The sequence below is a fragment of the Symphalangus syndactylus genome, chromosome 20, assembly GCF_028878055.3.
Source record: "Symphalangus syndactylus isolate Jambi chromosome 20, NHGRI_mSymSyn1-v2.1_pri, whole genome shotgun sequence".
Lineage (NCBI taxonomy): Eukaryota > Metazoa > Chordata > Mammalia > Primates > Hylobatidae > Symphalangus > Symphalangus syndactylus.
This window is the reverse complement of record NC_072442.2, coordinates 25,753,605-25,775,592: the sequence shown is the minus strand read 5'-3', so window position 1 is coordinate 25,775,592 and position 21,988 is coordinate 25,753,605. Positions and strand designations below refer to the sequence as shown.

At 39.1% G+C, this 21,988-nt stretch overlaps 1 protein-coding gene across 5 annotated transcripts in view; it reads left to right on the top strand.

The window, feature by feature from the left end:
• Nucleotides 1–21,988, top strand: part of ACACA (acetyl-CoA carboxylase alpha) — a 275,744-nt gene that overhangs the window by 86,563 nt on the left and 167,193 nt on the right. For all 5 annotated transcript variants that reach the window (XM_055257045.2, XM_055257046.2, XM_063628639.1 and 2 more), the window contains 6 exons: nt 344–450; nt 3,771–3,881; nt 11,286–11,495; nt 15,593–15,763; nt 16,752–16,913; nt 17,255–17,418. In XM_055257045.2, the coding sequence (XP_055113020.1) occupies nt 344–450; nt 3,771–3,881; nt 11,286–11,495; nt 15,593–15,763; nt 16,752–16,913; nt 17,255–17,418 (925 nt within the window). The remainder of the gene's footprint in view (nt 1–343; nt 451–3,770; nt 3,882–11,285; nt 11,496–15,592; nt 15,764–16,751; nt 16,914–17,254; nt 17,419–21,988) is intronic.

Sequence of the window (21,988 nt, the reverse complement as noted above, 5' to 3'; positions counted from 1 at the left end):
GGCCTGAACACACAGTTTGAAGGTATTTTGCCTGCTGAGTTGCTGTGAGAAGTATGCCATGCTCTTTTTTTGTTTGTTTTGGTCTTGTACGTCTTTGCATTTTTATAAGTTGCTCCCTGTTAGCTCGGGTGGCTTTTGCCAGCGTAAGAACCCAAGTTGCCGGGTCATGCTATGGCTAAATCCTGTTAACCCCAAGGACTGATCAGGGTTTTATGGCATCCTTCTTTCTCCCATACACTCTCAGTTTTGGATAAATATGATAGCATTTCAAAGAATGCAGAGCAGAAAATTGACAAGAGCAGAAGCTCTTATAATTGCCCTAAGTTGCTATTGTCTGTTGCAGGTCTTCGTGTGGACTGGCAGGAAAATGATTTTTCAAAACGTATCTTAAATGTTCCCCAGGAGCTATATGAAAAAGGTTATGTGAAAGATGTGGATGATGGGCTACAGGTAGGTTACTAACTCCAGGGAGTGATACCTTTCAACTGACCAATTATAGTCACAAATGTGGAGATTGGGAGCCTGGCTCGTGACATACACCCAAGGTGGTGTTAGGGATGTAAGACCAGGAGGTGTAGTTTAAAAGTATAGAATACTCTGGTTTCTCTTTAGATTGCATAAGTCTTTTGCCTTTAAAAACTACAGATTGAGGAAGTGACTTTAAATGTAAACAATCTAAATTCATTTTGAAGCAGGCTGCTCATCTGGACAGAACATTTCTTAGGTGATTAAGTCAGAGTTTTAAGGAGGTGCTGATTCTCTCTCTCTCTACCACCTGTTAGTGTGTGAGGGCGCGGACAACAAACAACATACTTTTTCCACTGGTTGAATTCAGAACCAAGAAGCCAGGAAGCAGAGATCAAACAGTCAGCTTTATTACGAACAGAGATGTTGGTGAAAATGGCTTAAGTGTGTAGCAACATTCAGATTTGTAAACCGAACACCAGAGTTAAGCAGGCTCACTCACCCACTGGTTACTGGCAGTGCTGAATGACCACAGATTTCCCCCGACAGAGAGAGAGCTTAATTCAGCTTAGTGTATGGCTGAGAGCTGACAAAGAGCATATGTCCTGTGCAGTGGGCTGATCCCAAAGGGGAAGAGGCTGAGCTATGCATATTCAGTCCCTCCTTCCAAGTTGACCAATCACATAATTTATTATTTTTCCCTTGGGGAGGAGCAAGGGAGTGAACCCAGAAAGACTGAAAGTGTTACTCTTAATTATTGTCTATCCATGTAGAAATGTGAACCTAGGCAAAAGGAGATCCTTTCCCCAACATTACCTTTTCTTTCCTTATAGTTCCCTCCAATTTGTTCCCCTTTCACTTTTATAAATAGTGTTGGTTGTGCTTCCAGGTATAATGAAAGATAATGAAAGAGGCTAATGTAGAAAAATACGCTGCTTGAGTTTGACTTGTGTCATGTAAATTCAAGAGGGATGCTGAATGTTCAAATAATTTTGCTGTATTGTTTGCATTTTAAGTTAAACATCCTGTAATCTCCTTAATAAGAATTAATATTTCTAATTGAATTGCAAATGCTTTATTTTGTTTGTTATAATTTGCAAAAGAGTAGAAGCTCTTTGTAAGGAACTAGCTATTCTAGCTATTTTGGTTATCGACTAACATTCTTTTTTATTTTTTCTGGTTATAATTATAAATAGCATTTTCTGGTAGAAAATTTGAAAAGCCAAAGATGATGATAAGGCCACATGCAAACACACCATCCAAAGATAATGCCCATTAACCTATTCATATTTTTTTATCCTTTTTCAACTCATAGATTTATATCTTATAAAAATCTTTATTAATAGACTCCTATACTTATAATTATGATAATTATAAGTTTTGGGTCTTACTATATGTATTGTGTTGGTAATCATAATACTTTTTTCTACTTAATATTTTTTTGTCCTTCTACCTCCCCGCTCCTTACTTAACACTATATTAAAGTGTTAAAATTCTTCCAAAATATTTTTAATGGGCGACCTGTTACTAAAGCTTTCACATATTTTTAAAAGGCCTACCTTCTTTCTTACTGACCTCCTGTGGGATACTTCCCTTTTTTTAAGTCTTTTTCCACACTTGTGCTATCTCTTTGATCATCTATCACTCAGCAATTGAGTTCATCATACTAACTCTGTTTATATGAGCATAGAAAAGAATAGAGTTAAAGAAACATTAGAAAAGGTGAGACTGTGAGTAAAAGATTTTCATTCATTAAGTAATTGATTGACACAGATTAAAAATTGAAATGTTCTTTTTCTGGGTGATACTTTTTTTATTTTATTTTTTTGGGTTGGAGTCTCACTCTGTTGCCCAGGCTGGAGTACAGTGATGCCATCTCGGCTCACCGTAACCTCCACTTCCCAGATTCAAGTGATTCTCCTGCCTCAGCCTCCTGAGTAGCTGTGATTACAGGTGCCCGCCACCATGACCAGCTAATTTTTGTATTATTAGTGCAGACAGGGTTTCACCAAGTTGGGCTGGCTGGTCTCCAACTCCTGACCTCAAGTGATCCACCCACTTTGGCCTCCCAAAGTGCTGGGATTACAGGTGTGAAGCACTGGGCTAGGCCTGGTGATACATTTTAAAGATATTCTTATAATGTAGCAAAACCTTAAAAGACTGGAATATTTTGACAAAGGAATGACTTGGTTATTTTATTGAGACAGGGTCTCACTTTGTTGCCCAAGCTGGAATGCATTGGCACGATCTTGGCTCATTGCAACCTTTGCCTCCCAGGTTCAAGCAATTCTCGTGCTGCAGCCTCTGGGATTATAGGCATGCAGTATACGCCCAGCTAATTTTTTGTATTTTTAATAGGGCCAGGGGTTTCACCATGTTGGCCAGGCTGAACTCGAACTTCTGACCTCAGGTGATCCACTTGCCTCAGCCTCTCAAAGTGTTGGGATTACAGGCATGAGCCACTGCAACCAACCCCATTTCAGCTTGTTTTAAGTGAACTCCTTATGTCTTTTTTTTTTTAATTGTAATACATGGATACCTGCATACTATAAGCAAGAAATTCCAATAATGCAGAAATATATACAGTGAAAAAAGGAAAGTTTTATATCCACGCATCTTTCTTTGTTTTTTGTTTTTGTTTTTTTGAGATGGAGTTTCGCTCTTGTTGCCCAGGCTGGAGTGCAATGGCGTGATCTTGGCTCACTGCAACCTCCACCTCCCAGGTTCAAGCGATTCTCCTGCCTCAGCCTCACGAGTAGCTGGGATTACAGGCATGCGCCATCACACCCAGCTAATTTTGTATTTTTGGTAGGGACGGGGTTTCTCCATGTTGGTCAGGCTGGTCTTGAACTCCCGACCTCAGGTGATCCGCCTGCCTTGGCCTCCCAAAGTGCTGTGATTACAGGCGTTAGCCACTGTGCCTGGACCCATCTTTCTTTTCTAAATCATTGCTGGTATGTACTCTGGACTTCACTTCTTTGCACTTACATGTGTGGGTGTATGAATGCATATATAATTCTGTTTTTGACCCATGTGACATTACTTTAGATTGAACCATAAGAAATTGCCTATATTCAGTCATTTTTTTAATCTATGAAAAAGGCAATTTCTTTTGGTTCAACCTGATACTACAAATATTGTTCTACTATTTATTTTTTCACCTAATAGTGTATCTTGAAGATCTTTCTATTTTACTGTATTTAGACTTACTAAATGACTGCATTCTTAAAGGGAGAAAAATGCCAGTTTTCTCCTTCCCTAGTAATAACACTGTATCTTCTATTTTTTTTTCTTCCTTCTTGAAGGCAGCTGAGGAAGTTGGATATCCAGTAATGATCAAGGCCTCAGAGGGAGGAGGAGGGAAGGGAATTAGAAAAGTCAACAATGCAGATGACTTCCCTAATCTCTTCAGACAGGTAGAGTATAAGCTGTTTTTGTTTGTTTGAACTAACATGTATATCAGAGATACATGATTTAACTCATACTATAATTTGGATGTCCAGAAAATATTTAATTTTTAATTTTATCTATAGCTAATGGTCTTTCTCTCTAGTTTCTACCTACATATTAGCAGAGAAAAAAGGTTAATGAAATGTCCAACTCAATTTTAAGTTTTATTTAATTAGGTAATTCAAACAGTAGAGTTATTCTGTCTTATGTAAACATGCTCAGTTTCTCAGATAGCTCTTCCCTACATGGTGCGTATGGCTTATAAGACCTCATAATGGCAAAGAAAAATCAATACCTTTCGATATTTTTGTGCCCCTGTTCTGCTGACTTTGTAGGTAATATGTGGTATGGTGGTATGATACTGATATGGTTGCTCTTGGCTTGGCCAGGCCCAGGCTCTCTGATTGACTTTTTCTCACTTTAGTTCACATTGCCTAGAGACCTCTGAGTTTCTATCATATGTCTCATCTACCTTGCTGTCCCAGCAGTCTATACCCTAGCCCGGGCTGCAAGGCCACCACACCCTGGCACAGGAACCCTATGGCAGGCCCACAGTATATAGGAACTGAGAGTGACTCAGGAAAGCTCGATATAGGATCTATCTTTGCCTTACCCTCTGCTTTGTAGCCAAGTTGATGTGGCCATACTATACATTGGTTGTAGAGATGACCAAAGAAGTGATGTCTTTTTAGAATCTTAAACAGAATGAGAAAAGGGAGACAGGGGTCTCTTTTTGTTCTGCCCTCAGAGTTACCCTCACATATTTAACTCACTTTTTTTCCTCCCACCAATACATAGTAAAAGACTTGTCAAAAAATGGAAAATTGGTACAGAAGTCTGCTCTTTTCACTCTCCTAGCTTCCCTCTTTCTCATAGTTTCCTCATGATCTTCTACTTTGCACTTCTTTTACTAGTGTGCCATGCCACCTTTTATTTGGCTTTTTTTTTTTTTCTTAAAACACTTAGCAGCAAACTCCTTGCTTCACTGTCAAGACTTAAAAGGAAAATCTTACGAGCTGGGTCTTCCATGATTTCATATACAGGTGGTCCCCAACTTAAAATTTCAACCTACAAAGTCAATCAACAAACAAACAACTTTACAATGGTGTGCAGGTGATAATGCATTCAGTATAAATCTTACTTTGAGTGCCCATACAGCTATTGTTTTTCACTTTCAGTACAACATTCAGTAAACTACATGAGATAGTCAACACTATATTATAATACAGGCTTTGTGTTAGAAGATTTTGCCCAACTGTAGGCTAATGTGTTTTAAGCACATTTGAGGTAGGCTAGACTAATCTATGATGTTCATTAGTTAGGTATATTAAATGCAATTTTGACTTAGAACATTTTCAACTTATGTTGGGTTTATTGGGACATAACCTTATTGTAAGTCAAAGAGCATCTGTACTAGATAAAGGAAGTGATAAAGGTGTTGTCTTGGCTGGGCTTGGTGGCTTATGCCTATAATCCTAGCACTTTGGGAGTCTAAAGCGGGGGCATTGCTTGAAGCCAGAAATTTGAGATCAGTCTGGAAGATAAAGTGAGACTCTATCTCTACAAAAAATTGTAAAATAAATAAATCAATAAATAAGGTATTGTTTTGCCACATTATCCTATTTTAAGTGTCAGAAATTGAATATTACCTTGGGTTTTTTTTTTTACATTTTTTTCATTGAATTCTATTTTCATAGGTAGATCAGTGACTCAGAGGGTCTAGAGAAAAAGACTTTGCTCTTAGAAGCAAAAAGAAAAAAAAGGCATGTTAATTAATGTTAACTCTTACAGACATTTCAAAACTACTCATTACGTATGGAATCAAATAGTGGAAAAGTCTTAAAACACTAAGGGGAGGTTTTCTGTGAAAGTCCTTAAGTTTCAATACTAGTTGGCTGAATAAACCAATCCTCCCATTGGGAACAAACTAGAAAAGCTGAACCAGATTTCTTTATATATATATATATAACCCCAGTTGAGCTGCCAGATGACTATAGCTGCATGAGTTACACCAGGCAAGATCAGAACTGTCAGTTGTGCTCAGTTCAAAATGCTGATCCACACACTCATGAGCAAATAAAATGGTTGCTATACCAAGTCACTAAGATTTTGGTAGTTTGTTAGGTATCAATGGATAATTGACACAGAAATTGATACCTAACGGTATGATGTTGCCATAACAGAAAAGTAAAACCTAAGACATTGACTTTAAAAGTGGCTCATAGGTGTAGGCTGGAAAATTGGTGAGGAGGATGTTAATGAAGACTGGAAGAATGATGAATTGTTAAGGGAGACTGGAATATATATATATATATTACATTTTATGGCATTAGAGACCATTCAAGACAGTGAAAAATTATGGGGCTAACATATAGGAGAAAAAGGAAACCCAGAGATGTGAGCCTGACATATGAGGCTACTTTTCCCCTAGATATATCTTCTAGTTCAAGAAGAAGCACCTGAAAGGCTGATAAGTTTTCAACAGTCTTAAAAGACTAAGAGGGCTTCCTGGGGAGGGGTGCCCTGGAAAACCTCCCACATTTTAGGTTAGGATCTTTAAGGACTGACTACATCATGGGAGAAAGGGTGAACTGGAAATAGACTAGCCCTCACAGGGACTAAATCTTGGCTTCAAAACATTCAACCTCTGATTTAAGCAAGATGTTTTAGGATTGCTAGTACTTCTAGACACCTGCAGGAAGCAAATGCAAATCCTTTCCAGAGAAAGATAACATCCAGAACTTAAAATTATTTCTATTAATTTTTCTTAACAGCATATCAACCACTCAGTTGAAAATAGGCATACAAAATTAGATGATTGAAAACCAAGAAGAACAAAACAGTAGAAACAGACCCACAGAGGGTTTAGATAATGAGCTTATCAGACAAGGACTTTAAAGTCTGCTTAACATATTAAAGGAAATTAAAGGCAAGATTGAGAATTTTGGTAGAGAACTGGAAATCATAAAGAAGAAACAAAAGTTCTAGAACTGAAAATGCAACAACTAAAATTAAGAAGTCAATATCAGTAGCCGGGCATGGTGGCTCATGCCTATTATCCCAGCACTTTGGGAGGCTGAGGCAGGTAGATCACTTGAAGTCAGGGGTTCAAGACCAGCCTGGCCAACATGATGAAACCCCGTCTCTACTAAAAATATAAAAATTAGCTGGGCCTGGTGGCACATGCCTGTAATCCCAGCTACTTGGGTGGCTGAGGCGGGAGAATCACTTGAACCCAGGAGGCAGAGGCTGCAGTGAGCTGAGATTGTGCCACTGCACTCCAGTCTGGGTGACAGAGTGAGACCCTGTCTAAAAAAAAAAAAGAAGAAGAAGAAGAAGTCAATATAGGAGTTTAAAATTATAGCGTATTAGATGCAGTTGAAGAGAATCAGTAACTGGCACTGGAGACTGAGATAGGAGAATCCCCTGAGCCCAGGAGTTTGAGGCTGCCTTGAGCTATGGTCATGCCACTGCATTCCAGCCTGGGTGACAAAACAAAAAAATCTAGAAAAAGATAAATAATTAATGACTGGTGAGTAGATCAGAAGGAAATTCAGACTGAAGCATGAAGAGAGACAAAAGGATGAAAAACATAGAGCAATGTGAGAAATTATTTGCAAAGATGATCATGATAACTCTTTCCATTTCTATGTACCTACTCTGTGCACCATTATTTTGCAGCTCCTCCTATCAAGAAGTAGAGTCTTTTTTCCCCAACCCTTGAATTTCAGCTGGGCTTGTGACTTGTTTTGGCCAATAGAATGTGTCAGAAATGGTATACAAGTTCTGAGGCCTAAACTTCAGATGGTTTTGTAGTTGTTGCTCTTGCTGTCTTGGAGCGAGCCCTCAGACTATCATGTGAACAGCCTATTCTAGCCTACTGGAGAAGGAAAGGTCACATGAGCAGAGATGAGTTGTCCCAGCTAAGGCCTCGTAGTCCTACTAGCTGACAGTCAGCAGCACCACATTTGAGACATGTAAATGAGACCATATTTGACCATCTAACCCCAGTTGAGCTGCCAGATGACTATAGCTGCATGAGTTACACCAGGCAAGATCAGAACTGTCAGTTGTGCCCAGTTCAAAATGCTGATCCACACACTCATGAGCAAATAAAATGGTTGCTATACCAAGTCACTAAGATTTTGGTAGTTTGTTAGGTATCAATGGATAATTGACACAGAAATTGATACCTAACGGTATGATGTTGCCATAACAGAAAAGTAAAACCTAAGACATTGACTTTAAAAGTGGCTCATAGGTGTAGGCTGGAAAATTGGTGAGGAGGATGTTAATGAAGACTGGAAGAATGATGAATTGTTAAGGGAGACTGGAAAAGCAGTGTAGTAATTGTTACTGGAGTCTGGAAAAAAGATCCACGTTCTGTAATAATGGAATAATTGGCAAAAAATGTTATCTGAGGTAACTTGGAAGACAAATAATATATTTAATGAAGTCATGGATCTGGTTAAGGAGCTCTCTACAAGTGTTTAAAGTATCTGTGGAGTGCTTCTAGTTGCTTATGCTAAGAAACTGTAAAAGAGAGGTAAGCTAGAGAAGATGTTTTGCTTGCAAGCAGAATTTACAGAATTTACAGAAATGTAAAGGACCCAGAACTTGTTGAAAATAGAATTGTTTCTCATCCTGAGTCTCTCCAGCTGACAAAAGATTTGCAAAGTAAAAAATGCCTCGGAGTAAAGACCAAGTCAAGAGTGCCTGTGACTTTAAGGCCTCAGAAATCTTTAAGGTAGTAGCTAATAAATTACCCTTTCAGCTAGAAAGATGCTTCTAAGTATCTTTTTTTTTTTTTAACCCTTTCAGCTGGAAACATGCTTCTAACTATCTTCTTTTTTTTCTTTTTTTGAGAGGGAGTCTCACTCTGTCGCCCAGGCTGGAGTGCAGTGGCGCGATCTCGGCTCACTGCAACCTCCACCTCCCAGATTTAAGTGATTCTCCTGCCTCAGCCTCCCAAGTAGTTGGGATTACAGGTGCCCACCACAATGCCTGGCTAGTTTTTGTGTTTTGACTAGAGATGAGGTTTCACCATGTTGCTCAGGCTGGTCTCGAACTCCTGACATCAGATGATCCTCCCACCTTGGCCTCCCAAAGTGCTGGGATCACAGACATAAGCCACCACGCCTGGCCCTAAGTATCTTAAGGGTACTGTCTCACAGCATCCTGACGTGCCCAAAGTATAGAGAGGTCTATGCAGACATGAGTTGTGGATGTGTCTCTTTGGGTGAGAGGTGAACCCCAATATGATTCATAGGAAACCCACAAAGTTGTCAAGAGACTTGTGTTGATGAATGCATCAAGGGACTGAAAGGGCCAGAAACAGTTCAAAATGAAAAGTGACCTCTGAGCCTTAAACTTTTTAATGGGCAGGAAGCAGACAGAAAGCTATTCAGCTGTAAACAGCTGTCATTTCAAATAAAAAGAGATTTCTCAGAGAGTGGAATCAGGAGCCCAGAGGGCAGAGCTAGGAGCAGGGGATGCCATGGATTAAGGACCCACTCCCAGGGAACCAAACTAGACCCTGAAAAACAAAACAAAACAAAACAAAACGAAAAGCATTCCTGACCCTGGAGTAAGAGAATCTGACAGCATGTACCTATCTGGATTTCAGGATTGCTATGGACCAATGACTACTATGTACCTCCTATTTCCTCCTCTTTGAACAGCAGTCTCATTTGCAGTTATCCTCTCCCAATATCGTCATAAATATTGGGAGTGTTGGGGCAGATAACTTGTCTTTTTAGTTCCCAGGTCTTTGGATCAAGAGAAACTGTACCTGTGGAGTTGCACCCAAGGAACCTTATTTTCTTCTGGACATGACTCATGAGAAAATAGACATCAAGCCCAATGCCATGATTGGATGAGACTTTGGGGGCCTTGGGAGGGGGTGAGCCTGTTTTGCATGTGGGAGGTATGTGAATTATTGTGGCCACAGGGTAGAGCATAGTAAGTTGTTTGCAAGAGATGGCCACAATAACTCCTCCCATTCCTGTATGTACACTCTTTGCAATGTGACTTTGCTGTTCCTCCCTTCCAGGGGTGGCATCTATTTTCCCTACCCCTTGAATCTTAGCTGGCTTTGTGGCTTGCTTAGACCATTAGAATGTGGCCAAAGTGATGTGTAAATTCTAGAGCCTAGACCTCAAGAGGCCTTACAGCTTCTTCCCCTCTTGGAATACATCACTGAAGAAGCCTAGTCTAGCCTGCTGGAGAATGAGAAGCCACCTGCATTGGAGATGAACGATTCCAGCTGAGGCTCCCTAGACCTACCAGCCAGCAGTCAGCACAAATCACCAGACATCTGAGTGAGACCATTCTACCCCACTCAAGCTACCAGATGATGATATGTGTATAAGTGCAAGACCAGAAGAACTGCCCAGATGAGAACAGCATCATAAAAGGTTGATGTTCTAAGCAAGCCACTGAGTTTTGAGGTGACTTGCTACATGGCAAAACAGAGCAAAAAAGATACAGAGCATAAAAGACATATGGGTTATGTGAAATGGTCTAACATCATGTACTTTAAGTCTCAGAGGAGAAGAGAAAGAGAATGGAGCAGAAGCAATATTTGAAGAAATGATGAAGCAGAAGCCATATTTGAAGAGAGAAAAGCTAAGAATTTCTTTGAACAGATAAAAGATACCAAGGACAGATTCAAAAAGCACTATGAGCCTTAAGCAGGACAAATACAAAGAACCACATCTATGCTTATCAGCGTAAATCTACCACTCTCCCCACTATAAAAGACAGAAAGAGAGAAAATCTTAAACCAGCTGAGGAATAAAGATTACTTTCAAAAGAGTAACAATAAGATTGACAGTTGGCATCTCAGTAGAAACAGTGAAAGCCAAAAATCATTGGGATTATTTAAAGTGCTGAGAAAAAAAATAGTTACCATTTTAGAATTCTGTCCCCAACGGTAATATTCTTCAAAACTAAAGATGAAAGTCCTTTGGCTGCAACAATACCATATATGATGAACCAGGAAAGTATCTTGTCTGGAACAAGTTGTACGTTTGGTTGTACAGAGTACAGGATGGCAGTATTTTGCCCTGTTGTTGGATTTGTGTATGTGCCTATGTTTTCAAATATTTTGTTGTTTACCTTTGTGATGCACCAGATGTTCGTATGTTTTCATATTTATCAATTAATATTGATTATGTAAGAATGCAGCATCTTAAAGATATTAAAGATGACAGCATGGACTGTATTTTATTCAGTTTTGTATTTCTGCTGATTAACATGGTTCCTGACACTTCTGGACATCTGTTTGTTGAAATCACAGTAGCTTATCAAGATAGATAAAAAGTTTAAGATTTAAGAAATGGTTTTTTTCCCCCCCTTTTCTAATACAGGTTCAAGCTGAAGTTCCTGGATCTCCCATATTTGTGATGAGACTAGCCAAACAATCTCGTCATCTGGAGGTGCAGATCTTAGCAGACCAATATGGCAATGCTATCTCTTTGTTTGGTCGTGATTGCTCTGTACAACGCAGGCATCAGAAGATTATTGAAGAAGCACCTGCTACTATTGCTACTCCAGCAGTATTTGAACACATGGAACAGGTACATATATTAAAAGGCTTACTTTATGTTTTCTTACACAGAACATTTTTCATTCAGTTCATGTACCAATCTGAGAACAATGGAATTTTAAGCAACGATTCTGAATAATTAATAAAATTATATCCTTTTCTTAGAGAAAAAAATTCTACTGTTCTCCCACTAAGAGAATTGTCAAGGAACATGTCAAGCTCTAAAAGTAGTTAACGCTTTCTAAAAAAAATCAGTGTACCATTTCGGAATACAGGGATAAAGAAGAGAAATGTTTTGAAATTTTTAATCTTATGATTGATTTTTTTAAGAGGCTCATAATCAGGTAGTTTTATTTGCTGGGTTGAGTATCATCAAGTCTTCAGCTGAATTTAATCAACTCTATTATCTTTTTTGGAAAGTCCTCTAAATATCTTCAGAGTTCACACATTCTATCTTTTTGTATAGAAAATAGTTTCTCAAAGTCATGAACGATGCCTTCGGAATAACTATAGTTTAGAGGCCTGAAGATAGTCTTTTCTGGAGTCCTAACCCAGTCTCTACATCAAAATATATTCTTCAAAATATATTTCATGTGTGTTAGAGGTCTATTTCCTATGTTGTGTATATATTATGATGTACTCTTGAACTGCTGTAATAAAGATGGCTTCAAAATATAGTGGCTTGGCCGAGCATGGTGGCTCTTGCCTGTAATCCTAGCACTTTAGGAGGCTAAGGCGGACAGATCACTTGAGCCCTGGAATTCGAGACCGGCCTGGGCAATATGGTGAAACCCTGTCTCTACTAAAAATACAAAAATTAGCTGAGTGTCATGGCACACGTCTGTACTCTCAGCTGCTTGGGAGGCTGAGGTGGGAGGATCACTTGACACTGGGAGGTCAAAGCTGCAGTGAGCCTTGATCATGCTACTGCACTCCAACCTGGGTGACAGAGCAAGACCCCATCTCAAAACAAATAAATAAATAAGCAAAATACAGTGGCTTAAACAAGCTATAAGTTTCTATTTCTCTTTCATCATAGTTCAGAGATGAGCTGTTACCAGAAACGGGTTTATTGCTCACCTGTTGCCTGTTTTTGTAAATAAAATTTTGTTGGAACACATGATGCTCATTTATTTATGTGTTATTTATGGCTGCTTTATCACTATAATGGTAGAATTGAATAGTTGTGACAGAGGCTATGTGGCCCACAAAATTGAAAATAATTACTATCTGGCGCTTTACCAAAAAAGTTTGCCAAACTTTGCTCTTGGACATTGTCATCTTCATGATTAAGCTAACTCACACAAGATTATGTTCACATTGTGGCCTGTGGGAGGAAGAGACAGAGGATGTGGAGGGCAAGCATATGGAAGCATGATCTTGAAGTCACATACATCACTTCTGCTCACATTCCACTGGACAAAATTCAGTTACACAATTATACCTAGCACAAAGGATGTTAGGAATTGTGGTCACTAACTGGGTGACCATGTGCTCAGCAAAAATTTCGATTGTATTCCTAAAATGATGAAGTAGGGAAAAGTCACTGGAGGGCATTTCATAATCTGTGCCTCAGTCTGTTCCTCTGGTTACCCATTATCCCTTTATCCTTTTTCCTACTTTTAGAAAACACATAGCCTTTGTCCAAGGAAGACAGCCCGAAGCCCCGTCTAGTTACTAGTAACTGGATGGGTTATTACTGGAGGTGATTCCGGATCTCTATATGATGTATATTCCTCTCCATTAGATATGTATTGTGGCTTTTCATGGGCCAGTGACTCAAAATACGAGTTATTTACCCGTTATCATAACTCCCTTGCCTTCACCATACACCCAATATACAATGATGGAATAGGAACAGGATAACTCTCATTTGGAAAAATGAAAAATACATAGCAGTCGTTGGTCCACAGCAGTTATCAAATCCTCCTCGTTAGGTAGGAATTGCAATGATTCCCTGCTATATAATAGAATACTACCTCAGTTAGACCTTCTGGCTGTCCCTGGTTCTGCTACTGCACACTCCAGAGAAGTGCAATAAGGGAGTAAATCCCTTGTTCATTGTCCTTCAAGACACCTGACATTATTTTCTGGGAAGTTCTTCTTCATTCAGTTTTCTCTGTGAGTTGGGCTTTGGAGACTGCCTTCTTTGGCATAACTTTGACAACCCACTTCCTGCTGGTGCAGGATTGAGGGCACAAATATCCCAATCATCAGTCGCTGGCTTTTCAAGGCCAGGTTTGTGGTTTGTTTAGAAATACAATTCCTTCAAATACTTACTAAGCTTCTGGGCTGTTTGCTTGCAATCAGCTTTGGGTTGGATTAATCATACTCATAGATTTCTTCTAGATATAGAAACTTTTCTTCTATTATTTACTGGCTTTTGTGCTTAGCCTATCTCTCTTGCCTCGATTTAATACTGGCTATCTTGGGGCCAGCTGAAACTAAAGCAGCACGTTTGATCTTTGACACTGAGTTGCTTCAGGGTGATAATCTCATTTTCTGTTTTGGGGGAATACAAAAGAAGTTGGCTTTCAACACTCTGACCCTTTCAGACCATCTTTTTTAAGGGTTAGTTGGTGTGTTGTCAGTATTCCAAGTTATTGTAGGAAACAGTTTACTAAATGTTGTGTTTCCAGCCTGCAGTATCTGTTTCTCTGCTACCCACTATCCTTTTGCTAAGCTAGCATCTCATATTTTAATATTTTTAAACAGCAACATTCTACCTGCACTTAATAATTCCTGTATCGATTAGGATACAGGTTAAACTGCTATAACAAAAAGGTCCAAAAAACACAGCGGACCCCCCCAAAATAGAAGTTTATTTTTCTCTCCCATCCTAGCCTGAGGTGAGCTTTTCAGGGCTGGTGGAAGTGTTTTATTCCACGAGGCCATCTTGGGATTCAGGTTCGTTCTTTTCTTTTCTTTTCTTTTCTTTTCTTTTCTTTTCTTTTCTTTTCCTTTCTTTCTTTTCTTGCTGTTCTTAGTGTGTTCTCATTTGCATGACTGAAGCTGGCTTATACTATCGTGACCATGTTCCAGTGAATAAGAAGGAAAAAGCCAGGAATAGAGAATGAGACATTTCCTTTTCAAAATATGACTTAGGGCCGGGTGCTGTGGCTCACGCCAATAATCCCAGCACTTTAGGAGGCTGAGGTGGGCGCATCACCTGAGATCAGGAGTTCGAGACCAGCCTGGCCAACATGACGAAAACCCATCTCTACTAAAGATACAAAAATTAGCCTGACATGGTGGCATGTGCCTGTGATCCCAGCTACTCAGGAGGCTGAGGTAGGAGAATCACTTGAACCCGAGAGGCGGAGGTTGCAGTGAGCAGAGATTGCGCCACTGTGCTCCATCCTGGGTGACAAAGCGAGACTCCATCTCCAAAAAAAAAAATACATATGTATATATGACTTAGGAGTTATGCATATCACTTACCAATGCTGATGTCCTGTTTGTCAAAACTTAGCCACTAACCAGGCCAGGCATGGTGGCTCATGCCTGTAATCCCAGCACTTTGGTAGGGCAAGGCGAGTAGATCACCTGAGGTCAGGAGTTTGAGACCAGGCTGGCCAACATGGGGAAACCCCATCTCTACTAAAAATACAAAAATTAGCCAGGCATGGTGGTGCATGCCTGTAATCTCAGCTACCTGGGGGGCTGAGGCAGGAGAATCACTTGAACCCGGGAGGCAGAGTTTGCAGTGAGCCACGAGATTGTGCCACTTCACTCCAGCCTGGGAGACAGAGTGAGACTCTGTCTCCAAAAAAAAAAAAAAAGTCTCTAGCTAGTTAGCTATGTTTCTAGGAAGAAGAGGAGCATATTGGAAATACTGGAAACTGGACAAGAGTCTGTCCCCATGTTTTTTTGTCTGCATGCATTTATGTCTGATGAGGTGAGGTTGCTTTTGATGCAAAGTGAAAAATACTCTTTTCTCCCAATTTTTCACTGAGTTTTTCATCCTTGTCCAGGGATATTGTGTAATAATCAGAAATGTGCTCTCATGTGGCTAAAAGCTTTTGATGGCTCTTATACACACTGAACAGTTGAGTCAGTGAGAGGCTCTAGTGGTCTAGCAGTTGGATAAGGTGAGATACTTATGTTTGCTTATCTCTCTTCTTTGAGTGTGCGGTGAAACTTGCCAAAATGGTGGGTTATGTGAGTGCTGGGACTGTGGAATACCTGTACAGCCAGGATGGCAGCTTCTACTTTCTGGAATTGAATCCTCGGCTACAGGTAGAGCACCCTTGTACAGAGATGGTGGCTGATGTCAATCTCCCTGCAGCACAGCTCCAGGTGAGTCTCCCTGATCTGGGTTGCAGAGCCTAGAAAAGTCAGAGAGGCCTGGAAAATGGGTTTAACCAGTGTGTGATAAGAGAAAAGCACCTCCTATCTGAGTCACACCTAATGGTCATTTCTCTTTCACGCTGTATGGGTTATGCATGTGTGGTTTGGTTTTCCTGATGTATTACAGACGTAGGAATGTTATTTTTTCTAGCCAGACACATCTGATATAATGTGTCATGTTTTAGAAATAAATGTTAATAACGTATGCTTTATTCAATTATTTAGCTATAGTAAACTTCACAACTTTGTATTATAATTATTCCCTACTCATTTTTTTTTTTTACTAGTGTTCTTTATTGAAATAATTCTGCATCAGAGATTAGTGGTTGAAGTTTTTCCTTACAAGAGTGTGGTAGCACACATATATTTTTATAATTTGTAAAGTGCTTGCTGTCAATATTATTGTCTTCTCTCAGTCCAGGAAACAAATACTATGGAAAGCAGTAATACTTAATGATAAGGCTTGATATTATTTTTATCTAACATTATTTGCCCACATCGAGAACACCTTCTGGGTTCCTATTAAAGATTAAAGATTTACTTACTTCCTCCAGTGGTTTGCAGGGATGGAAGAGATAATTATGACACAAGTAAGACTTTCTAGCTGTCTGTTTTTGGATAGCTATTAACATTTACTCCTCTGTTGGATATTTTCATTCTTATTTCGTGATGGAGAAATGACAACAGGGGAACTTGTGTCTGTTGCATTAGGAATGTGGGGACTTCTTTAGAAGTGGAGAATATTCTAACTACTTATCTGTAGTGATATATTGTATTTCAAGCAACTTAGAGTTGATGATTTTAGAATACAGGTTATAAAAATAGAATGTTTTAGGGAGCGGCTCCAAAAATAAAAATATTTTAGGTTATCTGATAGCCTCTACACTTTAAGGGAAGTAACTGAAAAATTAAAGATGTGTGTTTTATTACCTTTCAGATTGCCATGGGGATTCCTCTATATAGAATCAAGGATATCCGTATGATGTACGGGGTATCTCCCTGGGGTGATTCTCCCATTGATTTTGAAGATTCTGCACACGTTCCTTGCCCAAGGGGCCATGTTATTGCTGCTCGGATCACTAGTGAAAATCCAGATGAGGTAACCCATCACTTAAAAGGTTTATACCGCTTTTTAATGAACTTTAATGTTAAGACAGTATCTGAGAGTATACTTCTGAAATATCTTGGGACTTCCTCTGGAGTGGGAAATATAGAGGTTTCTCAGAGCAGATAAGTAAATGGTCGTTGCTTTATTGGTTACTTAATCCCACTTAAGTCACTATAGAGTCTTCAGTGGGTCTGTAGCACTGGGTCTTGGCCTTTATCATTTTCGTGTGTCTTCTCTGCTTCCATGTGTGATTAACACAGAACTTAAACAATATATAAATCTTCTCTTCCTTCGAAACATAATATGGTCTCTCATTCTTTATTCTCTAACAGGGTTTTAAGCCCAGCTCAGGAACAGTTCAGGAACTAAATTTCCGCAGCAATAAGAATGTTTGGGGATATTTCAGTGTTGCTGCTGCAGGGGGACTTCATGAATTTGCTGATTCTCAGTTTGGTCACTGCTTTTCTTGGGGAGAAAACAGAGAGGAGGCAATTTCGTGAGTATAATAGCATTTGATTGCATTTTACAAAATAAACTTGTGCTAATATTAAGTGAAGGTGTGAGCATGGGAATAGGAATCATCTGCTGTCAAAGTAATAATATGAACAACCTTTTTGAAGAAATTTTGAATATCTTTAATTGTACTTGCATTCATGTTGTATTAAATGATGTAGTGCTTGGAGATGTTTTTCTGTTTGTTGTTCTGAGCCTTTTGAAGTATTTTTCCTTTCAAGTATTTTTGATAAATATATAAAATTGATTGCTTTAAAGGTATCTTAGTTTTCCACAGGAACAGTATTGTTATTGAGGAGAGGTAGATTCTTGGCCAAGAACTAGGTATCAAATAAATCATAGACTTTTATTTTTTTCTTGTGAGAAGACTTAAAATCTATTAGCAATTTTCAAGTACACAATCTATTGTTATGAGCCATAGTCACCATGATGTACTCTTATAGTTATTTAAAATAATAAAATTATACTGCTCATATTATGAAAAGGACATAAAGAAACTGTCTACATTGCTAGTATAAGAGACCTTAGTGTGCTGTAAAATATATAACAGCTTATGCAAATATAACTGCTATATCATAAATGTTAGATAATATTCTATTAATCATAAACAATGAATATTAAATTAACAGCACTTTTGCTTGCCTAAAACATAGGGCTGAAGGAGGTAATTTTAACAGTTTAGGTCTTTTGGAATATCTATCCAAAATTGAAACTTGAACTAGTTCTTTTCTGTTTTTTAATGGTTTATTGCCTTGCATCAAACATTTAATACCATTCCCTTTACCTTTGAACTGTACACGGAGTAGGTAATTAATAAGTGTTTATTAGTATTAATTACTAGTAAATAGCATTTGTTTATTAGTAATTTCTTAATCCGAATATATGGTTATTTGTATTAATAAACACTTATTGATTAGTTTTATATTTTTATCAATTTCCTGAATTAATTTTAAGAGGCAGAGTCTTGCTCTGTCACCCAGGCTGGAATGCAGTGGTGCCATCATAGCTCACTGAAACCTCTTGGGCTCAAGCAATCCTTTTGCCTCAGCCTCTTGAATTGCTGGGACTGCAGGTGTGCATCACCATGTCCAGCTAATTTTAAATTTTTTGTAGAGATGGGGTCTCCCTTTGTTGCCCAGGCTAGTCTCAAACTCCTGGGCTCTAATGGCCCCACAAAGTGCTGGTATTATAGGCATGAGCCACTGCACCCAGCCTTGATTAGTTAGTTTTTAATATTATTTTTAGAAGTAGGGAAATCTCATTATTTCTCTATTTTGTCCTTTACATTTCTTCTCATTCTTCAAAACTGTAAGTGGAATTTTTCAAAATTAAAACACTGCTACCAGAAAAAAAATTGGTATGAAGTTGCCTTTTAAGTATATTCGCTGCCATATTATGCTCTGCAAAGTGAAAAAGGTTTACACTAGAGCTTGCACATTGTTGGCTTTCTGGTGAGTCTCAACGTACAGATGTGTTTTGATGGGCTCACAGAGTGTTAATTTTTTTAGTTTGACAATATTAAAAAATCAGGAGATTGAAATCAAAATATGGATTTCTGCTAGCTCTTAAAAGTAGGACTATAATGACAACATTGGTTTTACATTCTAGTTGTTAAAAGTTAGCTAATTTTGCCTGGGCACGGTGGCTCACACCTGTAATCACAGCACTTTGGGAGCCCGAGGCGGGCAGATCACTTAAGGTCAGGAGTTTGAGACCAACGTCACCAACATGGTGAAACCCCGTCTCTGCTGAAAATACAAAAATTAGCCAGGCGTGATGGCAAGTGCCTGTAATCCCAGCTACTCGGGAAGCTGAGGCAGGAGAATCACTTGAACCCAGTAGGCTGAGGTTGCAGTGAGCCAAGATCACGCCATTGCACTCCAGCCTGGGCAACAAGAGCAAAACTCTGTCTCAAAAAAACAAAAAACAAACAAAAAACAGCTAGTTTTGTGTGGCTGCTTCTTTTCGATGGGACATAAACTTTGTAGTTAACACAGCTCCTATTCAGTCTGCCTCACTCATTTATGTTCCCAGACTGGCCTCTGTTGGCATTTACGTTTAAGTCCTGATTTGGCAGACCACTGTGTATTTTCTTCAGGGAATGTCCTACAACCCAATCCAGAAGCCTTGTTCCTTATTTCTGACCAGCTCTGTACATTTGTCTACAGTACAAAGCTAGCTAGCTTAATTTTTAGCATGTTAAAAATACGTTGTCTACAATAAGTCTCCTTCTTGACACTATGCCAAAAGTTCATTCTTCAGCTTAGAGCTTTCTTTGTTTCTTATTTCTTCATTACATTAGGTCTATATCTCAGCTTGGGGTTTGGACTCTTGTTTGCCAGAATGCCCCAACTCATATATTCCAGTATATTCCAGTATAATTTCCCATGGGTCATAATCTAAATACCATGAGAACAGGACTGTGTCTTGTTACTGCTATATCCCCTGAACATAGTAAGCATTCAGTAAACATTGGTTGAATGGATTAGCCACTCATTCCTATTCTTATACCTCTGCTTCAATCATACCATTCCCTGAACTCAAGCTGTATTTTCCTTTTTTTTTGAGACAGAGTCTTGCTCTGTCGCCCAGGCTGGAGTGCAGTGGCACGATCTCAGCTCACTGTAGCCTCTTCCTCTTGGGTTCAAGTGATTCTCCTGCCTCAGCTTCCTGAGTAACTGGGATTACAGGCACGTGCCACCATGCCCGGCTGATTTTGTCAATCTGTATTTTCTTCCCTCTGCTTCTTTATTCTTGCTATTTCTTCTGTTCATTCATTTATTCTTTTTTTTTTTTTTCTGACGTGGAGTGCCCACCACCACACCCAGCTAGTTTTTGTATTTGTAGTGGAGACGGGTTTCATCATGTCAGCCAGGCTGGTCTCGAATTCCTGACCTCAAGTGATCTGCCCACCTCGGCCTCCCAAAGTGCTGGGATTACAGGTGTGAGCCACTGTGCCAGGCCCATTCATTTGTTCTATTCAACAAATATTTACTGAGTATCTACTATCTACTGGTTCTGGCAATACAGTGAGGTCCAAAATAGAATCTCTGTCCTCACAAAACTTTACAATCCAGAGGGTGTAAGACAATTGGCAGTTAAAATACAATGTATTAAGTATGATGATAGTCAGATTATTTAAGGGCATTATAGGATCATACAGATGAGTCAACTAACTCAGTCTAGAGGGGTTCTGGGAAGGTATCCCAGAAGACAGTGACGTCTAGATTGATAATTGAAGTTTGTAGAAGTAAGTCAGGTCAAAGGAGGACATAGAAAGGAGGACAGAGGTGGGCAACAGAATAATATTTTAGGCTGAGGGAATGCCTGGACCACCTGGGATATGATTCCTCTCACAGTTATAATTATCAGCTATACTTTAGCCCATGTCAGATTCCACATTTTTCATGAAACTGTAGGGAAATGAATTTCTCCCTTTTTATATCCTCTCCAGAACTTTGTGTAAGTATTCTGACTGGCATTGATGATATTCTGCCATATATTTTGAAAATGATTATTGTATTTATGTTCTTTCTTCCTTACAGTCATAGTATGTGTCTTATTAATATGAGGTACATAATTAGTATTTGTTGAAGTAAGTACCTGTCCCATGCGGGATAGACACTGGGCATAAATATACAGAAAAGCCCCATAGTATTTGAAATTCTGCTAAAATTGGATCACTTTGCACTTAACTGGGAAGTAATAAAAGTAATGAGCAAATCATTGCATAGATATCCAAAATGCAGTTTAAAAAAAACACTGTCACATGCAGTGTCAGGCTGATATATGACTGCACCCAGAGAGTTGCTTCACTGTATGGAAATCTTTAAATTAAGCACTTGGGAAAATTCATTGAACTATATACTTAAAATAAGCATATTTTATTGTATATAAATTATACATAAAATAAATAAGGTATAAGGATAGGGAGAATTAATGCCCTAATTCTTGTTAGCCAACAATAAATGAATGGAATAAGGGAAACTTAGTAAATAAAAGCTGAGAGTGGTTTGCATATAATTTGTTATAATTTGTTCTGTACTCATTATAATGAAATGTTTCTGATTTGCTGATGTTCTTATGGTAATATCAGTTAGAATTCATACGTTTTCTGACTTTTTGCAAATTTTCCTCTCTTGAATGCACATGAATGAGCACACTTAACATGTGCACCCTTATTTGTTTTTGGAACTGCCTCTCTCCCTCTCAAGATTCCAAAGGAATGAAACAGTTCTTTCTTTTATTTTTATTTTTATTTTTTTGTGGGGGACAGAGTCTCACTCAGTTGCCCAGGCTGGAGTGCAGTGGTGTGATCTCGGCTCACTGCAAGCTCCGCCTCCTGGGTTCACACCATTCTCCTGCCTCAGCCTCCCGAGTAGCTGGGACTACAGGCGCCCGCCACCATGCCTGGCTAATTTTTTGTATTTTTAGTAGAGACAGGGTTTCATCATGTTAGCCAGGATGGTCTCGATCTCCTGACTTCGTGATCCGCCTGTCTTGGCCTCCCAAAGTGTTAGGATTACAGGTGAGCCACCACGCCTGGCCAAACA